General features: G+C 54.0%; 2 protein-coding genes across 3 annotated transcripts in view; both read left to right on the plus strand.

Moving 5' to 3' along the window:
- SMG5 (SMG5 nonsense mediated mRNA decay factor) overlaps positions 1 to 19,887 on the plus strand; it is a 32,905-nt gene extending 13,018 nt beyond the window's left edge. For both annotated transcript variants that reach the window (XM_070268020.1, XM_005614864.4), the window contains exons 5-22: positions 615 to 704; positions 1,918 to 2,007; positions 2,703 to 2,781; positions 4,959 to 5,084; positions 5,191 to 5,259; positions 5,729 to 5,937; positions 6,526 to 6,663; positions 6,828 to 7,427; positions 8,756 to 8,931; positions 10,075 to 10,150; positions 10,890 to 11,065; positions 12,052 to 12,210; positions 15,663 to 15,722; positions 16,134 to 16,293; positions 16,720 to 16,810; positions 17,721 to 17,795; positions 18,135 to 18,273; positions 18,456 to 19,887. In XM_070268020.1, the coding sequence (XP_070124121.1) occupies positions 615 to 704; positions 1,918 to 2,007; positions 2,703 to 2,781; positions 4,959 to 5,084; positions 5,191 to 5,259; positions 5,729 to 5,937; positions 6,526 to 6,663; positions 6,828 to 7,427; positions 8,756 to 8,931; positions 10,075 to 10,150; positions 10,890 to 11,065; positions 12,052 to 12,210; positions 15,663 to 15,722; positions 16,134 to 16,293; positions 16,720 to 16,810; positions 17,721 to 17,795; positions 18,135 to 18,273; positions 18,456 to 18,539 (2,597 nt within the window). In that variant the 3' untranslated portion in view covers positions 18,540 to 19,887. The remainder of the gene's footprint in view (positions 1 to 614; positions 705 to 1,917; positions 2,008 to 2,702; positions 2,782 to 4,958; positions 5,085 to 5,190; positions 5,260 to 5,728; positions 5,938 to 6,525; positions 6,664 to 6,827; positions 7,428 to 8,755; positions 8,932 to 10,074; positions 10,151 to 10,889; positions 11,066 to 12,051; positions 12,211 to 15,662; positions 15,723 to 16,133; positions 16,294 to 16,719; positions 16,811 to 17,720; positions 17,796 to 18,134; positions 18,274 to 18,455) is intronic.
- An 803-nt stretch (positions 19,888 to 20,690) lies between these two features.
- On the plus strand, positions 20,691 to 25,042 carry PAQR6 (progestin and adipoQ receptor family member 6). The gene is given in 9 exon segments (XM_070268026.1): positions 20,691 to 20,829; positions 22,111 to 22,186; positions 22,657 to 22,784; positions 22,919 to 23,124; positions 23,267 to 23,393; positions 23,800 to 23,896; positions 24,113 to 24,263; positions 24,634 to 24,850; positions 24,852 to 25,042. Coding segments are annotated over 8 exon segments (1,020 nt in total). The 5' UTR covers positions 20,691 to 20,829; positions 22,111 to 22,135; the 3' UTR covers positions 24,895 to 25,042.
- Positions 25,043 to 25,698: the final 656 nt, after the last annotated feature.

Consider the following 25,698-nt stretch of genomic DNA (forward strand, 5'->3'; position numbering starts at 1 on the left):
ACTGCTTCCCGAGGAGCTCAGGCTCTCTGAACTGAAGTCTCAAGGCTGCTTGGGAGAAGGGAGAGATGAGAGCCCAGGCATATTTGGCTCTGGCCACCACCAGTCCTTGGGCAAGGCAAGCTCACTTTGTCTCCTTCATGGGCAGACTCTCCAATAGGCTGCCTTCCCCTCCGTGGACCTCCTCCACTGGGCAGAAGCCAGGCTTCATTCACATTCCTTCTTCCTGGACAAGTTTCCTATCTTTACCCAAACTTTTTACCTTTATGTGGGGAGCTTCTACCCAAGGCACCCACGACTGCTTGAGCCTTACCTCTTTCTCCTTTCCAGAAGCCTTCCTATGATGACCTTTCACATGACCTTTCCCCAGGCAGCTGTCCTAGGTTGAGGACCCTAGCCCATCTTTTCCAGTTCCTTCCTGTCTTGTGAATGAATCCTACCTGTGAGCCTCTGTGTCTCTACCTATGTCCTGGATGAGTGTCTTCTCTGCTCCATAAGACAGTGTTCCAAGACTAGCCCTGGATTCTTGATCTCCTTTCTTCACCTGGGAAGGGTGTTTCCCCTTCAGTAGGGGGCAGAGGAACTGGCTCATAAATCTCTCTCTCTTTCTCTCTCAGGATGCAAGAAGCCAGTGTCTGCCTCAGGGAAGGAAATGGATTGGGCACAGATGGCATGCCACCGATGTCTAGTGTACCTGGGGGACTTGTGTAAGAATCTGAATCTTTCATTTTCTCTGTTTTGGGCTACAGGACAGGCTCAGGCTGCTTCAGTTGTTGGGATCAACCTTTATGTGGTTGAAGAGCAGGAGGTTGGAGTGCCCTCTGATAACTTTTTCCCTCCAGTGTGCTTAAAGTGTCCCCTTCTTTTCACTGCTCTCCCGTGAGTGAATACGGGAAGAAGGAAAATGTCTTTGAGCTTTAAGAAAAATCAGGGTGATAACTCAGTTTCAGTAGTGGGTTAGGAAGATTCTAATTTGATGTCTTTCTCCTTTTTGGGATTTTCTTTTCTCATTTTGGACTCTTAGAGGAATTGAAGTTAGACCTCAGGGAGTACTTCTCTGCCTCAGATAAGTATTTCCCAGAATGGAAAAGTGCTCTTGCTTTATGGCCCCTGGGTCTCTAGTCCTCATAGGCAAAGGTTCCTCATTAGGCTGCTGGTGTGTGGCTGTTGGATGCATTGTCTCTTATTGACTTGAGGCTCCTTCTCTCCCTGCCCCCAGCCCACTCCTGGACCCCTCATAGTCAGTGTGCACAGAGAATCAACTGCTTCACATTAGACTGACCAAGTATCATTAGTAATATCTTCTCTCTAGAATTGAGCAATTACATTCCAGAACTAAAATCAGAAATTCTTTCCAAACAGTTATATGTGCTGCAGCTCCCCTTCATTGGGAAGAGCTAATCAAGAAGAGCCTGTCTATTTTATAAGCACTGAATATTCTTTACATTTTGAACCTACCAGCAAGGAATAGAGTTGAACAATTTGCCGATAGTCATGCAGATTTAAGACTGTGCCAGAGACCTCAGCAAGTTGTCTCCTAGCTCAGGTACCTTCTTCCCAGGCTCTTATGACAGTTTCACAGAGTGGACTCCCAGATGAAGAGAGGTTTTTCTTTCTTTTTTTTTTTTGAGGAAGATCAGCCCTGAGCTAACATCTGCTGCCAATCCTCCTCTTTTTGCTGAGGAAGACTGGCCCTGAGCTAACACCCATGCCCATCTTCCTCTACTTTATATGTGGGACACCTGCCACAGCATGGGCTTCATGAGCAGTGCCGTGTCCGCACCCAGGATTCAAACCGGTGGACTCCGGCCTGCTGAAGTGGAACGTGCGAACTTAACTGCTGCGCCAGCGGGCCGGCCCCGAGAGGTTTTTCTGAGACATGGAATCATCACATTTCTTTTCCTCTTCTCTCTCCTGCAGCACGATATCAGAATGAATTAGCTGGCGTAGACACCGAGCTGCTAGCTGAGAGATTTTACTACCAAGCCCTGTCAGTAGCTCCCCAGATCGGTAAGTGGGTCCCCACTTGGGCCTCCCAAGCCAGCTGCGTTTTCCAAGAGGAAGATGATGTTGTTGAGAGGGCAGGCAGGCCATATTCACTTCTCCCTAGATCCTCCCCACACTCATTTATCTCACACTTCATCTTGGTTATGCATTCTCCCCCTTGTAACACACACTCAGAAGATGGGGAGGACAAAAGGGAAAGTGGGAAAGTCTTGAACTAAGAAGGATGGAGGCAGAAGAGAAGGAAGAGAGAAGGTGCTTCCCTGTTCCTGAGATCTTTTTACTTGAGCTGCCCCCACAGGAGGCACAGTGAGGGACGGGGTAAAGCTTCGTTCCAGGGAGAGATGGGGCTTAGCATGTAGGAAGGAGAACTCAGAGGTGAGATGCTGAGCTGGGATAGAGGAGAGGGCTTCAGAGAGTTCTGTCACTGTTAGAAGAGTCACAGCTGCTGCTGAAGGAATGGCACCCCCTGGGTGCTGAACTCCCTCGTGGGCCAGGTGGGAATAGACTGATAGGAAGTGAGTCTCTAATCAGTAATCCCCTGGAGGAGCAAGATTAAGCCGCTAATCACCTAAGACACCAGTGTTGCCTGCAGACCCACTGTTCTCCCCATAAGTTCTCTGATGCTTAGCATTGGTTGGACCTGGCACCTTTCAGTGAGTGTTGTGGTCACAGACTGCGTGACTTCTCTTTCTTTCCAGGAATGCCCTTCAACCAGCTGGGCACCCTTGCAGGCAGCAAGTACTATAATGTGGAAGCCATGTATTGCTACCTGCGCTGGTGAGTAGTTGCCAGCTCTTTCCCCAGTCCTGCTTTCATGTCCATACCATACCTGCTCTGTTTTCTCTCTTCCCTTCTTCCCTTGTCTGGCTCCAGGGTAAGATAGGAAAATGCTAAGATTGCCTTCAATTTCCTCCTCTCAGGGGCACCCTGACACAGCCCCACTGCTTTTCACACAGCCACCTGGATTTGTAGGCGTTTGGACAGCTAAAATAGCTGTCCACTGTCATGCAAAATGCAGGATTGCTGCCTTCCTGAAGAAGTAAATAAATTTGATATAGTCGATAAAATATCACCAAAGTAGCCTCTGGCAAGAACTTCAGAATTGTAGAGATTCAGTGTTTTGAGGTGACAGAGATGACAGCATGGGAGGACCCGCTTAGAAGCAGGATGGGTCACTGCTTCTCTGGATCTGATACTTAGCTCTTAGAATAAACAGTTTTTTCAGGGCATCCAAAGTTTGTTAGGCTTCAGTTACTAAGTCACCATAGCCAAATGCACATGAGGCTCATAGGTAAACCAGAATGTTGTTGGTTAAGTTATAACAAGAAATAAACGGCCAGGAAAACCGAGAAACTTCCTCTTGCCACCTAGTCAGGGCCAAAGTCTACTTGAGAAGCTAAATCATTCTCAGAAGAGGTTATATAGTGAGTTGGCCTTCAAAGCAAAAGGAATAAGGTGGTCTTCATAGCTTCAAAGGTCAAATACTAAAGTGTAAAGTAAAACGCCTAATTGTGCTTTGTAATTCCATGTGTCGTGACCTTGGTTCACCTGGTCAAGGAAACTTCTTCCTTGTATCAACAGTATTTGCTCGTGTGGTGCCCCTTCTCCTTTTCTAGATCAGTACAGACTGGCCTCCTGTTCCACTGTATTTGTTCTTAAAAATGATCACCAGGTTTATGACCCGCCATTGCGTCTTTGCCATTTCTCTCATGCCATCCAGAGAATGCCCCCCTTACTTGTCCTGAATCCTTCATCACACTCATGATCATGATTTAGGGTGAGTCACTTCCAAAGAGAGCTAAGTACCTCCAGGTTTGGGAGGTGTCCACTAAGGTCCTAGGTACTCTGCTTGAACAGTTCTATCTGTGGTGTCTGAGTTTGGCATTTGGGTAGGACTCAGTTGGGCACTTCTCGTCCCAGTGGCATTGTCTAGGGTCAGTCCTTGGTATTCAGCTGATGTGGAGCTCTGGTATATCTGGAGGGTTGACTCATCTAGACCCCTCTCCCTCTCGTCTCAGGGCCTCTCCATGTGATGTCTTCCTCAGGGTGGGCAGTTTCTTACGTAGTGGCTTGAGGCTCCAACAGTGAATAATGACCCAAGAAACTTGGAAGTAGAATCTGCCAGTCTCTTAAGGGCTGGAAACTGGCAGAATCACTTCTACTATATTGGTCAAAGCAGTTGCATAGTCTTCCACCCCCAGCCAAGATTTAAGAGGAGGGGACAGAACCCACTTCTCAGTGGAAGGTATATCAAGGAATCAGTGGCTCTCTTTAATTCACCACAAACACCTACTTCTCCTTTTCTATACCTTGCTTTTTATAATTAAAAGATGTTTAAAAAAAAACAAGACATCAAGAAAAGTATGGTGTCCTGTTGAGGTCAGTCTTCAGTGAGGCAGACGCAGCTCTACCACGTGTTAGCTGCGTGACTTTTGCAGTATACTTGTTCTCTTGGGCTGTGTCCCCTCATCGTAACTGTGGGCAATATTAGGGTACAGTGCCTGACACAGTGGGCTGCTCAGCACGTATTCGCATTGGAATGAGTGTTGTGAGGATTAACTGAAATGGTGTATGTAAATATCCTTGCACATAATAAATGCTTATTAAATGCTACCTATTATTAAATACTCTATGCTTTAAAAAAAATGAAGGATAATGTATTTCAGGGATGGTAGCTAAGTTAAGTTTTGAAACATAAAGTAGGATTAATTGTCCCATTTCCAGATATAGAGGAGATGCAGACTTCATCTTTACTCTGATTAATCTGGAAGCTGGTTTGTGTGTGTTTTATTAGGAAAGATAGCTTTCACTCTGAGTACATACATGGAAGGGGAGGCTGGGGGCAGCCTGTAATTACAAGAAACCTTCTTTCCTAAAGCCCTGGCAGAGCGACATTTCCCCCTCCCCCTCTGCCCCTGCCAAGACTCAGTAGCTCACCTCTGTATCTCCTTTAGCATCCAGTCAGAAGTGTCCTTTGAGGGGGCCTATGGGAACCTCAAGCGGCTCTATGACAAGGCAGCCAAAATGTACCACCAGCTGAAGAAGTGTGAGACTCGGAAACTCTCTCCCAGCAAGAAGCGGTAAGTGGGGCCTGTGGGGAGGAGGGGGTCTCTCTGCAGTTGGTATGGCAGAACCATAGGGACTCTGGAGCCATTCACCATTTACCTTGGGCTCCTCTCATTTCAGATGTAAAGACATTAAGAGGTTGCTGGTGAACTTTATGTATCTGCAAAGCCTCCTGCAGCCCAAAAGCAGGTGAGTGGAAGAGAACATGAGCAAGAACTGTGTCCTGTGAGCCCTATCCATGATGGCTCCTTGACAGAGGGGGACCTCAAGAGGAGGGAGCAGGCTATTGAATTCTGCCTCTCAGCTGGAAATTCCTTAGTCAGTTAGTCTTTTGTAGGCATCCTTCAGTGTTTCACCATAGGGTTCTGTGCCCATTTTCCCCTGGGCAGCTCACCCTTTGGCACAGAATGGGTGCTCACTCAATGTTGGAGGAGTGACTGAATGGGAAGCCCACCCACATGTCTTCCCCTGGGTGTCTGTCCTTCCTCTGTTTTTTGTCTGCTTTGGAGGTTAGCCCAGCACTGAGTCCCTCTGCTGCTCTCTGTGAAGTCTCCTCTGCAGGCTCGCTTAGTCTTTTCTCTGAATCCTGTATTCCCAACTCTTTTTGCCTGCCTCAGCCACCATCACTGACCTCCCTGTTACTCCTGCCCCTCCATAGCTCCGTGGACTCAGAGCTGACATCACTTTGCCAGTCAGTCCTGGAGGACTTCAACCTCTGTCTCTTCTACCTGCCCTCCTCACCCAACCTCAGCCTGGCCAGTGAGGATGAGGAAGAGTATGACAGTGGATATGCTTTCCTCCCGGATCTTCTCATCTTCCAGATGGTCATCATCTGCCTTATGGGTGTGCACAGCTTGAAAAGAGCAGGTAACTGTCCATATGTCCTTCTTTTATCCCCCACTGGGTTCTGGGATCCTCACTACCCTTTGCTGCAGCTCCTTATTCATAAAGTTTCTTCCACAAGCAGACCCTTCACTATCTGTATGTCTGCTTGGCTGTGGAAGAGTGAGGGACAAGCAACCCTACCCTAAGGGAGCTCCTGGTGAATGAATAAAGGCACCAGCATATGCCCTTCCCCATCTCCCCTCCCTCCACACCCCCCCCCGCCCCATCCCTAGCCAGGACCCAGGCAGACATGATGGTGAGGATACTTACCTAATGATACAGACAGAATTCAGACCTTGCTCCTTGGGGTATGGGGAGGAGCCTGTGTGAAGGCATGAAAGCCAGGGAGGATGAGATGGGACAAGAGGATACATGAGCTTACATGAGGAAGCAAGGTGAGCTGCCATAATAGTGCAGAGGCCTGAGAAATCTTTTTTTACCTTAGAAGAGGCTCTGAAAGGTAGTTGGAGCCTTGGAGAGGTTGAGAACAGGTAAGATGGGATTGGAATTGATGATGCCTACTCCTCTTCAGGGCCCTAGGCCCCTAATGCCTGGTTTTCCTGGCTTTAGGATCCAAGCAGTACAGTGCAGCCATTGCCTTCACCCTGGCCCTTTTCTCCCATCTCGTCAATCATGTCAACATACGGCTGCAGGCTGAGCTGGAAGAAGGCGAGAATCCTGTTCCAGCATTCCAGAGCGATGGCACAGGTGCAGGAGTGGGGGAGGTTGTGACTATGGAAAGGTTAGCATGGGGTGTGGGCATCAAGGAAGGGGAACACAGTTGTGGAGGGGGAGGTGGTGTTGAAGAGCACTTTCTAGCCTCTGGGCTCCAATTTGTCTCTAGGCCCCACCTCACCCTCCTCTTTCTACAGATGAACCAGAGTCCAAGGAACCCTTGGAGAAGGAGGAGGAGCCTGGTCCTGAGCCTCCTCCTGCAGCACCTCAAGCAGGCGAGGTCAGAAAGAGCCGGAAGATCTCCCGTCTCTCCTGCCTCCGCCGCCGCCGTCATCCCCCCAAAGCTGGTGATGACAGTGACCTGAGTGAAGGCTTTGAATCAGACTCAAGCCATGACTCAGCCCGGGCCAGCGAGTGCTCAGACACTGGCTCTGACAAGAGTCTTGAAGGGGGAGGAACCGCCTTTGATGCTGAGACAGACTCAGAAATGAACAGCCAAGAGTCCCGATCAGACCTGGAAGATATGGAGGATGACGAAGGGACACGGTCCCCAGCCTTGGAACACCCTCGGGCCAGGTCAGAGGCCCCTGAATCCCTCAATGGTCCACTGGGCCCCAGTGAGGCTAGTATTGCCAGCAATCTACAAGCCATGTCCACCCAGATGTTCCAGACCAAGCGCTGTTTCCGACTGGCCCCCACCTTCAGCAACCTGCTCCTCCAGCCCACCACCGAACCTCACGCCTTGGCCAGCCACAAGCCCTGTATCAATGGGGATGTGGAGAAGCCCTCAGAGCCAGGTATTTGGGCCTCTCCTCATCATCCTGCTCTTGTCTACATCTCCATGCCATCAGCACTTACCCATGAGAGGCCACTTTCCTCTCTGTGTGAGGACCTCTCATCCCCACCCTTGCTGCCTTGCCTGTGGCCCTCTGACTAGTGTAGCCCAGGAGTTTTTCCCTGAGAATCCCCTCTCCTGCTCACTTCCTCTTTCCCAGCTCCCAGCCTATTTCGTGGACTTACTTCTCTCCTGCTCCACCCTGCTTTGTCAGCATTGGGGCTTTCCTCCCCACTGACACCAGCAGCTGCAGCTTCCTCCATTGGTGCCATCTCAGGTCCCACCAGAGCTCCTGGAGGCTAGAAAAACCAGCACCCACCAGGACAGGTGGATTAGAGTGAGACTTACGTCCCAAGGGTCCTCCTGCAAAGGGAGCTCACAGTCAGTAATGGCGAGCATTTGTTGAGCCTACTCTATGCCAAGCACTAGGCTGGACTTTTTTCAGGTGTTGTCTTATTTAATTTCACAAAGTCCTGTGAAAGAGTTATCATCCCCTTTCTAAATGCTGTCTTACTTCCAAGTTTCTGTGCATGGTGTTCCCTCAGTTTGGAACATACTTTTTCCTCCCTTGCCCTGAACCTGTTGCTTGGCTAATTCTTACTTGCCCTCTAGATTTTAGCTTCAGAGTCACTTGGTCTGGGCCTCCCCCAAGGCTTGCTTAGATGTCCTTCCTGTGGGCTCCTGTAGCCTCTGCACCTCCACAGCTTCTAGCCCTTTTCCACTCAAATGAAGTTGTCTGTCTCCTCAACTAGACTGTGAGCCTCTTGAGGGCAGGACAGTCTATGTTTTGCCTGTTGCTGTATCCTCAGTACCTAACACTGTGCCTGCCACAGGGGTGGGACTTAGGAAGTATTGAATGAATAAAAGAAATGAGGAAGCTGATGTCAGAACTGTAGTGACTTGCTCAGTGTTCTAACCTGGAAAGTTGAAGAGCTAGGAGTTAGAAGTAGTTCTTTTCATTCTCTACCCCTCTTCTCCCTCCCCTACAGCTCTCTTCTGACTGTCTGCCCTGCCTTCTAGCAATTGGTTAAGTGAATAGCTGTAGACCAGCTTCAGCCTGTAGCTTGAGTCTGAAAGAATAATATTTAAAAAGGCACCAGGCTCTTGGCTTAAAAGCAACCAGTTAGTGGGCCTGGGAGAATGAGGCAGGGGTCTGTAAGTGAATTCCCCATCTTTCATATCAGAATTCTTAAGAAGAGTCCACGCAGGTCGGGTATGCTCCCCCACAGAGCTGAAGCCTATTGCTACGTGCCTGTTGGTTCATCCCAGTTCTCTGTTACCTGCCCCCAGCTTCTGAAGAAGGCTCTGAGTCGGAGGGGAGTGAGTCCAGTGGGCGCTCCTGTCGGAATGAGCGTAGCATCCAAGAGAAGCTGCAGGTCCTGATGGCCGAAGGCCTGCTTCCTGCCGTGAAAGTCTTCCTGGACTGGCTGCGGACCAACCCTGACCTCATCATCGTGTGTGCACAGGTGTGCCACTCCACCCGCACTGCCCTTTGTCAGGCCCCAGGTTGTTGGGGGAGGGTGTTGGCCAGGATGGGGCCCAGGAATCCCCTCAGATGGGGACAAAAGTTATTGTCGAGCATCTGCTTCGTGCTGGGTCCTTATGCTTTTCACAGGAAAATGATTAGGCATGACCTTTGCCCTCAAAGAGCCTGTGCCCTGGGCTGGGATACATATTCTGCAGACTGGGAAAGTGAGAGAGCTGCTCATTCTGCTTTGTATCCCCAAAGCCAGACATACTGCCTTCTGTTATGAGTAATGGTGGAAGTATGTGTTTGAGAGCCAACCTCAATAGGTAAATACCAGAGCCCAGAGAAAGAAGAGAACACTGAGTAGTGATGGAAGAGATGGGATCTAGCAAATGGCGGGGCTTCAGACAAGGCAAAGGTGTTCTGGGCAGGAGAGTCCTGCAGCCAGAGCAAGTGGCGTCAGAGGCTGGCTGCATGGACACTTAGTAGGGTGGTGGCAGCTTTCTTTGGTTCAGAGTCTCAATCTGGAGCCTCTAGTGCCCTAAGGCTTTCATTCAGTGTTGCTTCATTCCAGTAGCACACCTGCCCTGCTGTGAGAGACCCCTTTCCCAGCAGGTCGCCCTTTTCCCTGGATGAGAGAGTTTGGATCAGAGCCAGGCACGCCCTTGGGTGTGTGGTTGTGTCTGATGACAGCTAGTTAGTCATTGTTAGTCATCCAGGGAGCTGTGGTAAAGATGGAGATGCCGGGTCACTTCCCTGGAGAGGTGTGCCAGTATGGGCATGTGGAGGGCTGAAAGAAGGTTTGTGCTAGACAGGGAGAAGCCGTCTCCAATGCTCTAGCTTTTCCCTCTACCAAAATCCAGAAAGTCCTTCCTGTAATCTACTTTTTTCTTGAAGCCTTCAGCTGGTGATGAAGTTCAGCAAGGCTCCATGGTCCCCCTTCTTCATTCCTCATGGAACCAGCTCCCTGTTTTCCAAGTCCTCCACTAGCCCCACCTTGGCCTCTTTTGTTAATTTTTCTCTCAAATCCCTCTAGGCCTGTGACCATAGCCCCAGACCCCCCAAGTGTAGTGCTTTTCTTGCTCACTGCCATTTTCCAACACTGCCCCAACTGAAGGCCTCCTCTTCCCTCGCTCCCCAGAGCTCTCAGAGTCTGTGGAACCGCCTGTCTGTGTTGCTGAATCTGTTGCCAGCTGCTGGCGAACTTCAAGAGACTGGTGAGTGAGTCCCTGGCGCTCCCCTACCTTCCCCTCTCCCTTATTGGCCCCACAAAGCCCATTCCCCCCTTCCTGGTCACCCGGTCCTTGGGGTAAGGAGGTTAATGGGATTCACTGCCCAACCTCCCTGACACAGCAGTCATTGTGGTCTTGGCCTCTCCTGTTTCCTACCCCAACACTGCCTCACTGTGGGCAGGTGGCCTGTTCTGCCAGGGAGTGTGCTCCCTGGGGAAGGCAGTGGAGTGAACAAGAGCAGTGAGGGGAGCCTGGAGCCAGCCCTAGTCACTGGTGTCACGCTGATGCCTTGGTCATTGGGAATCGACCTTGACCTCCAGCGTTCCATCTGTCTGGCTCATGCCCTCCTACCACCTTCCAACTGGAAATCTCTACCTTCTCCTACCTCTGAGACTCCCCCAAGGGCTATTCATTCCTTCCTCCGGAGCCCCCCTCTCACTTCCAGCCTAATTGTCCCTGCTGTCAGGAAGCTTCCCAGTCTGAGCTGTCCTTGTTCTCCCAACCTGCTCTGCTCTTCTAACCCCTCCAGCTTGGTCTCCTAGACCTCTGCTTGACGGCCCTTGTGTATCCGTCTCTCTCCTCTCCTCTCTCCATGTCTCCCCACCTCTGTCCTAGGGGCATGTCCTGTCTCATCAGCTTGGGAATTCCCAAAGGGAAGGGCTGTGTCCTTCTGACTGGGGGCTCCTAAAGGGCAGGTGGTCTCATGTGTCTTCTTTCTCCCCAGGCCTGGCCCTGTGTCCCGAGGTCCAGGATCTTCTTGAAGGTTGTGAACTGCCTGACCTCCCCTCTAGCCTGCTGCTCCCAGAGGACATGGCACTTCGTAACCTGCCTCCCCTCCGGGCTGCCCACAGACGTTTTAACTTTGACACGGATCGGCCCTTGCTGAGCACCTTAGAGGAGGTGAGGATATCATTTCTCACGCCACAAGCTCTGTCGTTAGTCAGACACAGCAGCAAATCAGGGGCCCAGGGTTGGAGGGGGCAGGCAGGCAGCCCTCTGTCCAGACAGGGAGAGTAGTGTCCTTGGGGCTGCAGGCGGTGAGTGCTGCTTCATTCAGTGAGCCATTTAAGCTTTCTTTCCCTCTTGGCAGGATGTCCTTCCACAGGGCTGCTGTTGGTAGTGTCTCCTGTTGTAGAACAAGCCTCTTCCTTCTTTTTTCACCTTTTATAGAAGACAGAACAAGTGAATTATTAGGGCTTTGAAATCTTTATCAGTCTCTTTTCTACTCTGGACCCTGCGTCCTCTGAGCTGAACATCACGGAAAGTTAGAGCTGGAAGGGAATGTGCTGCCCACTTAGTTCAGTGACTGTCACCCTTGAATCTCTGTCATCACACAGGCCACGTGGGGGCAGCAGAGGGAAGCCAAGCAAACAGACCTCCCAGCCCCCTCCCTGACACACACCCCCTTGGTTGGTCCCTTTCCAGCCAGAGCAGTTTGCCTTTAGTCTGTTTTATATTTTAGGGTTCTAGATAAGATTTTTGTTTGATGGGGAAGAAGGGTTTTGCTGACCAAAAAAATAAGTTGGAAATGTTGATCTAGTTCAGTCTCCTCATTTTCCACATGAGGAACTAAGACGGGAGGAGAGGCGGCTTAGAATCCAGGTCTCCTCACTGCAGCCCAGTCCCCTTGTTTCTTTCTTCCTGGCCCCAACTCCTGGTTCTCTAGTCTGCCTGGGAGTCTCCTTGCCTACTTGCTTACTCCTGGTGGTTAGAGGTTCTGGGCCCTGTGCTCCTCCTTCGCACCCCACCACCCGCAAGCCTTTCCAAGGAGCTCCTGTTGCTGAGGAGGCTGGGACAGCAGGGAGCTGGAGGGAGGGAGCCCTGGTGGGCGGGGTGGGCTTAGAGGGCCCTGCTCAGCCAGGCTGGGCTCCTGTGTCTCCTCACAGTCAGTCGTGCGCATCTGCTGCATCCGCAGCTTTGGCCACTTCATTGCCCGCCTGCAAGGCAGCATCCTTCAGTTCAATCCGGAGGTCGGCATCTTCGTCAGCATCGCCCAGTCTGAGCAGGAGAGCCTGCTGCAGCAGGCCCAGGCACAGTTCCGCATGGTGAGTCAGGCCTTCCCCTCCCTGTCCACTCTGCTTCCCTGGGGCTCACTGAGAAACCAGGGTGAGAGACTCGGACAGACTGGTGGCCCTTGACTGAAGGATGTGGTGAGTGGGGTTGAGGAAACCGACCCTCCGGAGAGAGGAGGCCCGGGAGGGAACTGAGGGATGGGCTAATAGACAGGGAGTGAGAAGACCTTTGAACAGAGGCAGCATGGCACCAGACCTGTATCCAGACTGCCTAGGGGTTGAGGGCCATCTGTGTCACCTCCCAGTCTGAATTAAGCAAGTCACTAAGCCTGTTTCCTTATCAGATATGAGGGAGTAGCAGAGTCAGCTTTATGGGGTGGTTGTGATGATGGAATGATAGTGCATATCAGCCCTTTGCATGTTGTCTGATGGAGTGTGTGTGCTCAGCAAGTGCTCCTTGCCCTTCTCTTTTAGGGGGAGGAACACTAAGGAATGGAGGGGAGTGGAGGGATCTTGGTATCAGACACCATGCAGGAACCCTCCCATCCCAGACTTGGTCCCATCCCTCAGAGGCTCCAAAGAGTAGGAAGTGGCCTGGGTTGCCTCTTTTCCATTCAGTAATTCATTCCACAAATATTTATTGAGAGTCTGCTCTGTGCTGGACCCATCAGTATTCTAGGCACTGCAGTTACAGCAGCGAACAAGAGAATCCTTTCTCTTCTGGGGCTGATACTTGATGAGCAACCATCTGGGTTCCGCAGTGGGGCCTGCGCAGCCCTGGGCGTGTTGTCCTCCTCGAGCTGAGCGGCAGCAGTACACTTGGGGTGGAGTGTGGCACAGGCAGCATGGCCCCCATGTCTCCTCAAGCCTCGGGGTTCTTTATCCCAAACCGGCGCCCTTCCCCATGACCTTCCTTTACCCGGCCCCAGGCGTCCCCACCTCTCTTAGGCCTCCTTCGTGTGGACATTCTGCTTAGCTGGGGAGGGGCACAGGCTCCCCAGCAACTCCCTTCCTGGCTGTCTTAAAAGCAAGCACATTTTGTTAAAAACAAACCTTTTGTTTTAAGGCATTTATTGCTGTTCCATAGGGGAAAACATGGGGGGTTACACAAATAATTATGGGGAAGTTACACAGCTTCAAAAAATGTTAGAGTTTTTCCAGGCATTTCCTCCAGCCTAAAGCTCCCGAAGACTCCTTCTCAGGGGCAGGGAGTACCTGAAAGCCCCTCTCGTGAGGTGCTGGACACACAGGCCAAGCTGGACACAAGCCACATAGCCTGCTGGGGCTGCCTCCTGCTCTGCCTGGGTCACAGGTTTCCACCCCAAGGGGTTTATCCTCTAGCAGCAGCAGCAGCATGGTCATTGTCATCATCGTCATCTTGCCATCTTCTGTCATTTATTGGGAGCTTTCTATGTGCAAACCCATGTTTGCATCTGACATCTCATTTAACCCTGGCGGCAGCCCTGTGAGGCTGGTGCTTGCATCCTTGTGTTATAGTTGAGAAGATGCCGAATAACCCAGGAGCTGTCGTCAACGGCAGAGCCTGGGCTCATGTCCTTGTTCTAAGCTGCTGTGGGGGCTTAGCTTCTCTACAGGCCAGCTGGGCACCGGGAGCCACTGCTCCTACTCTCTGGGGCTCTGGTGTCTGCCTGGTTTTGGGACCCCCTTTCCTGCTGGGACCTCAGGTTTTTCTGAGGACCACACAGGCCCACATCTCTGAACTGCTGGACCGGCGACACCAGAGCCTTCGATTAACGCGGCTCTCCTCCTCCTGGATCCAGGTGGATCCACACACACCTGCACTGGTTCTCTAGGGGACTCATCCAAGTGTCCCCATCCCCCTCTCTGGAACATGGGGTTTCCCAATTCCAATTTTAGCCTAAAAGTAAAATTACTGGGCTTGACTTCTACAGTGAGAGGAGGGGAGTTTGTCAACAGCGCTCCCCTGACCAGTCTGCCAACAGGGCGTGTGAGAAAGTGGCTGCATGCAGGTGCTGGCTTCTGCCTCCCTTCTTTCCTTCCCCTGCCAGTGTTTCTCGAAGGGGACCCTCTCAGCATTTAGGGCAGCACCATCTTTGTTGTGCAGGACTCTGCAGGGGAGTGGGGTGGATCTTGCATAACCATAGTAAAATTATAAAAACTAAGAAATTTGGGTTGGTACAGTATTCTTAACTATGGATTTCTTGGATTTCCTTCAGATTTCACTAGTTTTTCCACTAATGTCTATTTTCTCTTCCAGGCTCCCACCTTGCATTTGGTTGTTGTGTCTTCTTAGTCTCCTCCAATCTGTGACAGTTCCTCAGTCTTCCCTTGTCTTTCATGAGCTTGACACCTCTAAACAGTATTGGTCAGTCATTTTGTGAAGTGTCCCTCAGTCTGGCTTTGTCTGGTGTCTTCTTATGATTAGAATGAGATTATACATTCCATATTAATATTTTAAAGCAGCACACTGATGATGCCACTGTGCTCATCAAAGAGCCTTCAGTGGCTCCCCATATCTTTTAGGACAAGTCCTCATCCTTAACCTCATCTTTTAGATCATATTAAGGAATTTGGACTTCATCCAGAAGACGAAGGAAAACTATCACAGGACTTTTGGTCAGGACCATGCTGGAATCAGATGGTTTTTGAAAGACTGCCTTGGGTGCAGGCAGAGAAGATGGATTGGGTCAGAGGCAGAGACCAGTAAAGAGATGGTTATAATAGTCAAGGTGGGAGGTACAGCCTTTGGCTAGGGTTACGCAGTGGAGATGGAGGCAGGTGGAAGGATCTGAATGATTTGTAGGAGGTACAGTTAACAGGACTGGGAAGCCGATAACTTCTGGGGCAGAGAGAGAGGGAAAAGTCGAGCCTACTCAGCTTTCTGACTTAAGCAGATGGTGGTTTATTTACCAAGTTGGGGAGCACAAGAGGAAGAGAGGCAGTTTTGAGGAGCAGATGGGGCTGTCGAGTAGGCAGTTGAAAATGTGGGTCTGGAACTTGGGTGGTCAGGTCTGGGCTAAAGCTGCAGACTTGGAAGAAGTTGGTATGTGGATGGTGATAGAAGGTGAGGGGGTGCATGGATGGCATCTTTTGGGAGGAAGAACAGATGGAGAAGAGCAAAGGAGCAGAGATCAACCCTGAGACACAGGCAGTGTTTAAGGAGTAGAGACTGAGGGGGCTTAGCTGGGAAACGTGCAGGCACAGCCAGGTGCTCTCCTGCGCCATGACAGTGCATGGCTGTCTGCTCCCTCTTTCCCATGGTGCTGGAACTGTGTGAGCTTCCGTGGACTGGTAATGGAATTTGCTCAGATTGCATCAGGGGATTATTTTTCTCTCATGCCTCCCTTGCCCTCATTTAGCAGGAACGATAGAGCTGACTTTATATGAGGCTGTATGACTGACTTTATATGACCCCAGGAATTCCTCTTGGTCTTGATCGCTAGAGAAAGGGTATACCCTCAACTCCTTATCTCAAGCTTTACACCCGGTGTTTTCCCTCCTAGGCGCAGGAGGAAGCCCGGCGAAACAGACTAATGAGAGACATGGCCCAGCTACGACTTCAGGTAGGACATCAGGACCCAAGTGCTCCTTCTGCTCTTGATCTGGTTATTGCCTAAAGCGCCTTGGCAGATCCTCACCCCTCCAGCTGCAACCCCCGGCCCTGTCTGTGGCCCTTCACTGCACCCAGATTACCTTCCTGGCCTCCTAGCTCGCCCTCCCCATTGCTCATTCTTCACTGAGCCTTAATTCCCCCTTTCTGCCTTCAGTTCCTTCTCTTTTCTTTCTCTTTCTCTTTACCTTAACCCTTGTTTCTGTCTACTTTTCCACCAAGGCTATTGGTGGAGTCCCCTGTCCCCCCTTGGCAGCAGGAGGAGCCCCATAAGAGCCACCTTGAGTACCATTCTCCCTCCCGCACCCCCACCCAGGCTGCAGGGGCCGCACGCAGCTCTACCCACTCTGCCTTCTCTCATCAGCTGGAGGTCTCTCAGCTGGAAGGGAGCCTGCAGCAGCCCAAGGCCCAGTCAGCAATGTCTCCCTACCTCGTCCCTGACACCCAGGCCCTCTGCCACCACCTCCCTGTCATCCGCCAGCTGGCCACCAGTGGCCGCTTCATTGTGATCATCCCAAGGACAGGTAAGCATATTGGGGAGGTGGGGGACAGATAGAGTGCAGCTAAAAGAGACTCTGGGCTTAGGACTAAGAGACCGTTATTTGGGGCTCAGGTTACACACAGTGGCCTTGGTCAAGTCCTGCCACCTCTGTGAACTTCAGTCACTTCATCTGTGAAATGGGCATAACAGTCTGTTAAACCCTGACTCACAAGACAGCTAGGAGAAACACATGAGAAAATCCAAGTGAAAGCACTTGGTAAATTGCCATGTACATTGCTGGCAGAAGGTCACACTTTCAGAGAACTTTGGAAGCCCCGTAGGGAGCCACAGTCCCTTCTTTTCCTGCAGTGTGTACTGGAGCGAGCTCAGATACTTCCTGCAGAGTCCCATGTCACAGCAGTCTGAGCTCGTCTGTTTTGTCCTTCTCTGCTCCCACCTTGCTCACCAGTGATCGATGGCCTGGATTTGCTGAAGAAGGAACACCCAGGGGCCCGGGATGGGATCCGATACCTAGAGGCAGAGTTTAAAAAAGGAAACAGGTGAGTGCAGGCCTGGCTGGACCTGTGCAGAGTCCTGTGTCTGTTTCCCAGACAACGGATGCTTATGTGTTCCTTGCTCCCTGTGGGTAAGACACACACTTGCAGTCCCTGCTCACAGTTCGCTCACTGCCAAGGAGGGAGCCTGAAGATGTAATTAGAAGTCAGGATCTTAGGTGCAGAAATAGAGGGTGGTCAGAGGAGCTAGGAGCCCTGTCGGGGAGCACTGACCTGTTGTCCACTTGCCTCTGGGGCAAACATGAGATGAGCATCAGTGGGAGAGGGGAGCAGACCCCCCAAGGCCAGGCTGTGAGCTCCTTTGCTGGAGTTTCTCCCGCTTTAGCGTTGGGACCGGTGATGGGGTTTACCAGGGTAGGGGTGCCTTCCTCGGGGCTGCCCGGGGCTGTCCCACCTCCCATTGAAGCCATCCAGGGACGAGCAGGTGGCAGCATACAAGTGCTCAGTCCAGCACAGACCGACCCTTCTGGCCTTTGGGACAGGAAGAGGACTAGGCAGTGGGGGTAAGGAGAGGGACACTCCTCCCTCCTTGCCCTGCTAGCTGGCTCGCCCCCTCCTCTGCAACTGCCCTTGCCTGGCCAGGAAGCTACACAGAGCCTACTTGTTTGGGCCTTGTCTCCAGAAGCCCTGACTTGAAAAGCATCTGCTGCTTCTCCCCTCCCAGCACCTCCCCCGGGAGGAACTGAAGAATCGATGTTATCAGGAGGAAAAGCGAGCTGGGCTCAGTGGCCAGGAAGCTGCTTCGAAATGGCTCCAAACTGACCTGCAATGGGAGAGACACATCTCCTTACCTGCTCCTGTAAAACTGGGCCCCCTGAGCCACAATGGTCTGCTTTGTATGAGGTGCCCTCCCCCTCCTCTGCCCCCCACCTCCACTCTCCTGTCTCCTTTGCAGGTACATTCGCTGGCAGAAAGAGGTGGGAAAGAGCTTTGAGCGGCATAAGCTGAAGAGACAGGATGCAGATGCCTGGTACAGTTTCAGCCCCCACTCCTAGAACCTCAGAAAGGCTGCCTGCTTTGCTCTTCCATGAGCACTCCCTGGGAGAGTGGGACAGGGCCAGAGAGTTCTCTAACAGGTAGCAGGATCAGCCTGGGCTCCACACACAGCCTGCCAGGGGTCTCCTGCAGGCCTCACCTTGGAGGGAGTAAAAAGTTGCTCCAGCACTGGAGCCCCTGTGGCCCTGAGATGGTTGGGCTTGCTCTCTCGTAGCGCCCTCCCTGCCCCGGCTCCCCCTGTTCCTTGGAGATCCTGCTGTTCAGGCTATGCTAATACTGGGGCTTGGCCCACCCACCCCCTCCTCCCCACCAGGACTCTCTATAAGATCCTGGACAGCTGCAAACAACTGACTCTGGCACAGGGGGCAGGTGAGGAGGATCCAAGTGGCATGGTGACCATCATCACAGGCCTTCCGCTGGACAACCCCAGTGCGCTCTCAGGCCCTATGCAGGTGGGTCATGGGGTGGTGGGGGTGGTGTGGAATGGGGAAGAGGTGCTGGATTAGACTCCTCCTCAGCCCTCTATACAGTTGCCCTTTTGCTCTTCCTTTACCCCTTCCCTCTCCCCTCAATGACTTGTCCCATAGTTCAGGAGGTCAGGCCCTCTCCCATCTGTCCTCTCCCCATTCCACAGGCAGCCCTGCAGGCCGCTGCACACGCCAGTGTGGACATCAAGAATGTTCTGGACTTCTACAAGCAGTGGAAGGAGATTGGTTGAGACTGACCCCCCAGGCCCTGCAGTGGGGCTGACTCCAGATCTCTCCTGCCCTCCCTGGCAGCCAGGACCACCACCTGTAGTCACCCCACCACACGCAGACTCACGCACGCACACAGGAAGGAAGCCCAGCTGCACACAGGCTGCAGGGAGGGCCCAGGAGTCGGCTGGGAGGGCGGGGTCCCCCTGTTGCCAAGACGACGTCAGGAAAGAGAGGAAAGTGCTTGGAGCGGGAGAGGCCTGTGGGCCCCTAGCCAGCCTTCCTGCCTCAACCTCCCTGCTGTCCCCAGGGGCGGGTTGCAGGCATGGGTGTCTGCATTTCATCGGAGTGGTTCCTGGACCTCTGAGGGGAAGTGACAGCAGAAGGGGCCCTTCTTCCTCATCCAAGACGCAAAGTGTTTGGGGCCAGGAGTTTGGACTCCCCAGCCCTGGGGGAAGAATTGGGTAACACCAGATATCTGGGTGGTTCTCTGCAGACCCTTCCCCTCCTCGAGAACCACCCATCCTCTCATCTCCCTTTGTGGGGGCTGGGCAGCTCTGCAGCTTTGGGGACTCTTAAAGAAGAAGGGCCTGGAGCTGCCTGCACTGATAACAGGGCCAGGGCTTGCATCCCCTCCTGCTGCAGGGGCCGCACACCCAGTTGCCCCACTTCTGCTTTCTGTCTCCTTCTGTCTAGCTTCCGGGGCAGGGAGCAGTCTCCACCCATGGCTGCAGGCAGTCTGGTCTGTATGCCAGTGAGGGTTCCTCTGCCCACCGGCCCCACAGTCACAGTCACTGCGCTTTGTGCTCTTGGCTGCTATGCTGGGACAGAGTGGGAGGCCAGTAAGAGGAGAGTGGGGTACAGTCTGAAGCCACCACCCCCCCTTACTCTAGGAAGGGGCCTGTGTTTGGGTGGGCAGTGGAAAAGAGAGGCCCCTTGAAGCTGCCTGGTCAGGGGCCCTCTGTCCTGATGGGCTTCCCTGCTTTTGCCCTTCCCCAGGACTAAAGGCCAGGTGGGCTAGCTTTGGGAGTGTCAAGGTGAATATGAGGGAGCAGAGATCATGAATAGCTCAGGGCAGTGAATGGAGCAGCCAGAGCAGAGCTGTGTGTGGGAGGCTTTGGCCAGGATTGCCCTGGCCCCTCCCCTCCGGCTGGACTTGTAGCTCAGGCTGGGGGTGGGGGGGTCTCAGCTCTGCTGTCCCCGCCGCAACCTAGCTTCCCAGGCTGTTCTCAAAGGAGAGCAGGCTTCTTACCTCCTTCCTCTAAGACAGCAAGTCTGGGACAACCTAAGGGGAGTGGAGTCACCCCCACTCCCAGTCCCTGGCAGAGACTGAGACTAAAGCATCACTTAATAAAGACCCCCCGAAGCCCACTCCCTGTCACCTGGTGCCTTTCTGTACAATTTTATTGGGACATTGGAGATTATGTGCTGTAATGGCACTTTGGAAAAGTTTCTTCGAGGTGGATCCATCAAAGCAAAAAGCTGGTGATTCAAGTGAAAGCTCCAGAGATGGTTCTGTGATAGACATTAAGTTCATTGACCCTGTGAACTGAGCTGGTGACTTCACGAGGGTGATAGATGAAAACAATATTTTGAAGGCACCAATGCTGCCTGGGGATGGTTTACTGTCTTCACCTGGGTCTTCTGAATCAGGGAGAAACTTCCTCAAGGGAGAGGTGGGGATGAGCCTTGAAACCAGCCTCTGAGTCCTCGATCCCTGTCCCTCTGCAAGGATTGGCACCTCAAGTGTGCTTTGTGGGAGTGAATGAGCTTGGCACATCCCTCACGGTTGAACTGTGTACAAAGACATTTGCTCTGGCCTCTGCCCAGCACGGCCCTGAGAGGCAGTGAAGCATTGTGAGAGGGGGTTTCTGAAATCCAAAGTCCGGATTTGGATTCCTCTGCCCAGCATAAGGCAGAGCCATCCTCAACTCGGGAGAACCTGGAACCATGGTGCAGCATGGTCCGGGAGGGTGCTCCACGTCTCCCTGGCTGCCTCCTGGCTAGGGCCCCAGCCCCTTCTGGCTAGTCTGATCTCGGTGGGGTTGGGTCAAGCTGGAGGGGCTGGCTGTGTGCAGGAGGCTGAGTGAGCTGCCTGCTAATGGGGCTGGGCCACCCTGTGCTGCTCCCTGGAGGCTGGACAAGGCTGGGATTGTTCCCTGGCTCCCCTTTGTCTCCCACTCCCCGCCCAGGGCTGGCCTGCCTTCTTGCCACTCTCCTTCCCGTCGGCTTGGCTGGCAGGAGCCTGGGACTCCACCCTTGGAGCCCCGGGCCCACTGACCCACTGGCTTAGGAGCACCCGTCAAGCTCTGGGTAAGGAAGTTCACCTGGGGCTTTGACACCCGTTCTGGGGAACTAGACGTAAAGCGCCTGCTCCAGCCCCCTCCCCTGTTTCCATGGCTACAGTGCACACTACTCCAGAGACCTCTAAACCTACTGCTAAGGGAAGGGACAGCTTCCTCTCCCCACCCCTCCCCCAGGTAGCTGGGCAGCACTCAGGTCAGACCACCCAATCCTGTGCCTGGGAGGGGGCAGGGGATACCCTGGGAGGCCTCATCGGTGTTAATGTTCAGCCAGGGTGCTGGCGTGAGGGACCAGGTGTGCTTTGTGCCCGGCAAGGACCCCAGCATCCAGCTCAGGGGCTCCCAAACTGTTGACTAACAGGAGCAGAGGCTTGGGGACTGACTGGTGGTGTGAGCCTAGAGTGTACAGCACAAACACAACAGACGGGAGAAGCTGGCAGCAGGAAAAGGGGTGGGGCCAGGCTGTAGAGTTGCTGGAAAGTTTTGGCCAGGGGAGGTTGGGGGAGTGTCCTATTCTCCCTCCTCCTGGGGTGGTTCCACTCGCCTAGCTGGCCCAGCCCCTCCACTTGTGCCAAGGAATGTGCCTGGGAGAGGCAGCCTGAGAGGCGGGCGGGCAGCAGAGCCGTGGCCACCCGGAGGCAGCGCACAGGTCTGGGGCTGAGGGGCATGGGGCTCAGGAGGGACAGGGACCCCGAATGCCCCCCAGGGGCACAAGTGTAGTCCTCAAAGAAGAGCCAGGAATGCCCCTAATTCCTTGCCCCACTGGTCGGCATCCGGCCTCTCCAGGAATTCTCCGTGAGCGCCATGAGTTTTCTGTGTTCAGCCCAGGCCCTGTGGGCCCAGGGGCTTTCTGGTGGTGTGTGGGGGAGGGTGAATTTGGGCTCTCTTTGCGCTGACCTCCTTGAGTCAGGGTTCTCCTGAGACAGAAATTGGGGGTTGAGGGCCTGGATCCAGAGTCTGGGGTTACTAACTGAGGCAGCCTTCCAGCGGGGGAGGACCTTCCACTCCATGCTGGGCTGAGGCTGACCAGCCCCTCTCAAGGCGGGAACCGCATGCCCCAGGGCTAGGATGGGGAGGGGTTGGGGTTGTGTGATATGATGACTGGGGAAGCTGGGCCTGCCTCCCCTAGCCTGAAGGAGCAGTTTGGCGGCCAGCTACCACCCACATACATGCACATGCACACAACCCACCCTGGGACTCCGTGACCAGGGCCAGCCTGGACCTGGGAGAAATGGGGCCTGTGGATGATGGCAGATACCTGACCCACCCCTTCCCCCCACTTTGTCTCTAGGTCACCGTGGAGGTGTCGGGCCACCATGCTCAGTCTCAAGCTGCCCCAACTCCTTCGAATCCACCAGGTCCCCCGGGTGAGGGGCTCGACCCACCAACTCCTACTCTCCAGGGGACTGACTGAGGCAGAGGTTCTTCTCCTTTAGCAACTGGGGAAGTCCCTCCCACAGGTTGATTCTTATCCCTCAGGTTCCAGTGTGAGACTCTTCCTCTGTTCTCTAAGGAACAGACTTGTGACCCACTCCCTAGAGCCAAGAATGCCCCTCCATCCAGAGTCCCCTTCCCTGGAGTGTCCTGTCTGTGTCTGTCCAACCCCCCGTCCCCATCAGATCTTGTCCCCTTACTCCAGCTCTTCTGTTTCTCGTCTGGTCTCTGGGTATTGGAAGGTGTGGTGAGATGGGAATCGGATTTAGTTTGGCTTTAGGGTCACTGTGACATCCACTCCTCCACCCTATTCTCTTCAACCCTGCTTTGGAAGATCTCTCATGGAGAGGAAGGGTCCAGCACAGTGACTCCCCTCCTCTCTCCCCGACCCACCACTCCGTAGGTGTTCTGGGAAGACGGCATCATGTCTGGCTACCGACGCCCCTCCAGCTCGGCCTTGGACTGTGTCCTCAGCTCCTTCCAGATGACCAACGAGACGGTCAACATCTGGACTCACTTCCTGCCTACCTGGTGAGGGAGGCTCTGTCCCAGGCCACGGCCTTGAGCTCAGAGAGGGTACTCAGGCGGGCAGGGACCCTCTAGGACTGCGGGCCGCAGCGGGGGTCGCGGGGTTCCGCGGCGGCTTGAGCACATGCCCGCTGCAGGTACTTCCTGTGGCGCCTTCTGGAGCTCGCGGGGGGCCCGGGCTTCCGAGCGGAGCCATACCACTGGCCGCTGCTGGTCTTCCTGCTGCCCGCCTGCCTCTACCCCTTCGCGTCGTGCTGCGCGCACACCTTCAGCTCCATGTCGCCCCGCGCGCGTCACATCTGCTACTTCCTGGACTACGGCGCACTCAGCCTCTACAGCCTGGGTGAGCCCCACGAGAGGCTGGTGCGCGGGGGTGGGGGCGTTCCGGGGAGGGCGTGGGGGTGTGGCACGGGACGGCGGGGAGGGCTCCGCCCGCAGGGCGCCTTTCGGGCCTCAGCTCCCGCCCCGCGCCTCTCCCCAACCAGGCTGCGCCTTCCCCTATGCCGCTTACTCCATGCCGGCCTCCTGGCTGCACGGCCGCCTGCACCAGCTATTTGTGCCCGCCGCCGCACTCAATTCCTTCCTGTGCACCAGCCTCTCCTGCTACTCCCGGTGGGTTCTTGGCCAGTGGTGAAGGGGAAGGCAGAGGGACACGGCATCCCCAAACACACGGACAGCCAGAATGGCTGGGAGGCCAGCGATCTTGTGCCTGTCCCCACTGCTCTTCAGCGTTAGTAACTACGGGACCATTTATTGAGGACTTAGTGCGTGCCAGACCCTGTGTGCTAGCACCAGATGTGCGCTGTCTCCTTTAATTCTCACAGCCACCTAAGAGGCAGGTGTCTTTATCCGCATTTTACAGATGTGGTCATTTACAGAGGGATCATGTGCCCTAAGAGTGTTAGTAGCTACTAAGCTACATTGACATTCCATCTTGGCCCAAGGTCCCCTGCCCTCCTCTGACTGACCCCCACCCCCGCACAAGGATGGTGACCAGCCTTTCTCTCCCGCCTCCCAGGTTCCCCGAGCTAGAAAGCCCTGGGCTCAGTAAAATCCTCCGCACAGCTGCCTTCACCTATCCCTTCCTGTTCGACAACCTCCCGCTCTTCTATCGGGTAAGGGTGCTGGGGGCCCCCGCCCAGGCTCCTGCCTTCTGGTCCTGATCTCACAGTGCCCACTTCCAGTCCTGCCCCCCTCCCCCCATGCCTGACCTCAGCCCCTGCCCACCCTCCAGGCCCAGCACCCAGCCCTCCACATCCATGCCAGGTCCCAGACACATCTGTGTCCACTCTGGAAGACCCTTCCCACCAGCCCTGCTTTTCCTTTGCCAGCTGGGCCTGTGCTGGGGCAGGGGCCACAGCTGCGGGCAGGAGGCGCTGAGCACCAGCCATGGCTACCATCTCTTCTGCGCGCTGCTTACTGGCTTCCTGTTTGCCTCCCACCTGCCTGAGCGGCTGGCACCAGGACGCTTTGACTACATCGGTGAGAGCAGGCCTGGCCTGGCCCGGAAAGGGGAGAGGGGAGACAGCTTCCCAGAGCACAGCAAGTGAACTGGGTAAATGGAGCATCACAGCCAGAGGAGAGTGTTGCTGGAAGGGTCCTCAGGGTCGAGGCCCACCCTCCACTTCTCAGATAACAGCAAAACTGGTAGCACATATGCTAGCAGCTTTAAGCATACCAGTTCATTCACTCCTTCTAATAACTCTGGAAATCAGGCTTTCTTAGTCCCAATTTTAAGGGAGTATGAGGCCCAAAGGATGTGGTGACTTGCCATGGGTCACAGGGTGAGTCAGGGCAACCCTGGGAATGGGGTATGTGCCCTGACCTGCCCACCCCCCCCCCCCCCCCCCAGGCCACAGCCACCAGCTATTCCACATCTGTGCAGTGCTGGGCACCCACTTCCAGCTGGAGGCAGTACTGGCTGATATGGGATCTCGCCGAGCCTGGCTGGCCACTCAGGAACCCCCCCTGGGCCTGGTGGGCACAGTGGCCACGCTGGGCTTGGCAGTGGTCGGGAACTTGCTCATCATTGCCGCCTTCACAGCCTCCCTATTTTGGGGCCCCAGTACATGGTGGCCCATTGGAGGGAGATACAAGGGCCAGACAACAGTGAGGCCCCATTTCTGAGCTTGCCCTGGAGGAAGGCAAAGGCTGCCCTGGTGCTGGAGAGGAGCCCAGACCCAGGCCTGATAAGGTCGGGGCACATCTGAGCCTGGAACGAAGAGTGGCTGAGGAGAGAGTGCAGAGGAGAGAAGGCACAGGAGAGGGGAGAGGGGCTGGGGGAGTGGGGGCAGCAGAGAGCAGGAGGGTCAGCGAGGGTGCTCTTGATGGGGCTGGGGGAAGTGCTGAGGGGCTGAGAGGGGAGGTGTTTGTGTCCAGGCTGGTGCTGCCCCACCCCCCATCGGAGGTTGGGATGGGGAGGTGTTGGGGCCCTTTCATCTGGTCCCATTTCTGGTGCCCCTGGAAGTCTCTGCTCAGCCCAGGGAAGAACTAACACGACTAACCTAGGCCTACCCTGAATGCTTGTTAACCAGGCCAGGAGGCCCACTATGGACCCCCACCCCCCAAAACAGGCAGTACCATCTGCTGGCAGCTGTTTGCCTACAGAGATGAGTCTGTCAGTCCTGGTCACAACTATATACTCAAGGTGCCCAGGCCTTTGGGGTATGGGTCTATTTGGATGTGTCACACATGGTGCAGTGGGTTGAGGTGGGGGAGGGGGTGCTGGGCTAGAGGGGGAATCCCTAGTTAGAGTTTAGGAAGCCAGCTTTAATGCTTCTGGAACGATGCAGGTACAAATAAATCAATCAATCAACAACAGACTTTGGGAAGCACTTTCTGGGACTGAAAAAGGCAAAAACGTCCTCTTCAAACCCCCCCCCCCCAATAGATGGACAAAGAATCATAGCCCCAACAA

Source organism: Equus caballus, chromosome 5 (genome assembly GCF_041296265.1).
Source record: "Equus caballus isolate H_3958 breed thoroughbred chromosome 5, TB-T2T, whole genome shotgun sequence".
NCBI classification, from domain to species: domain Eukaryota; kingdom Metazoa; phylum Chordata; class Mammalia; order Perissodactyla; family Equidae; genus Equus; species Equus caballus.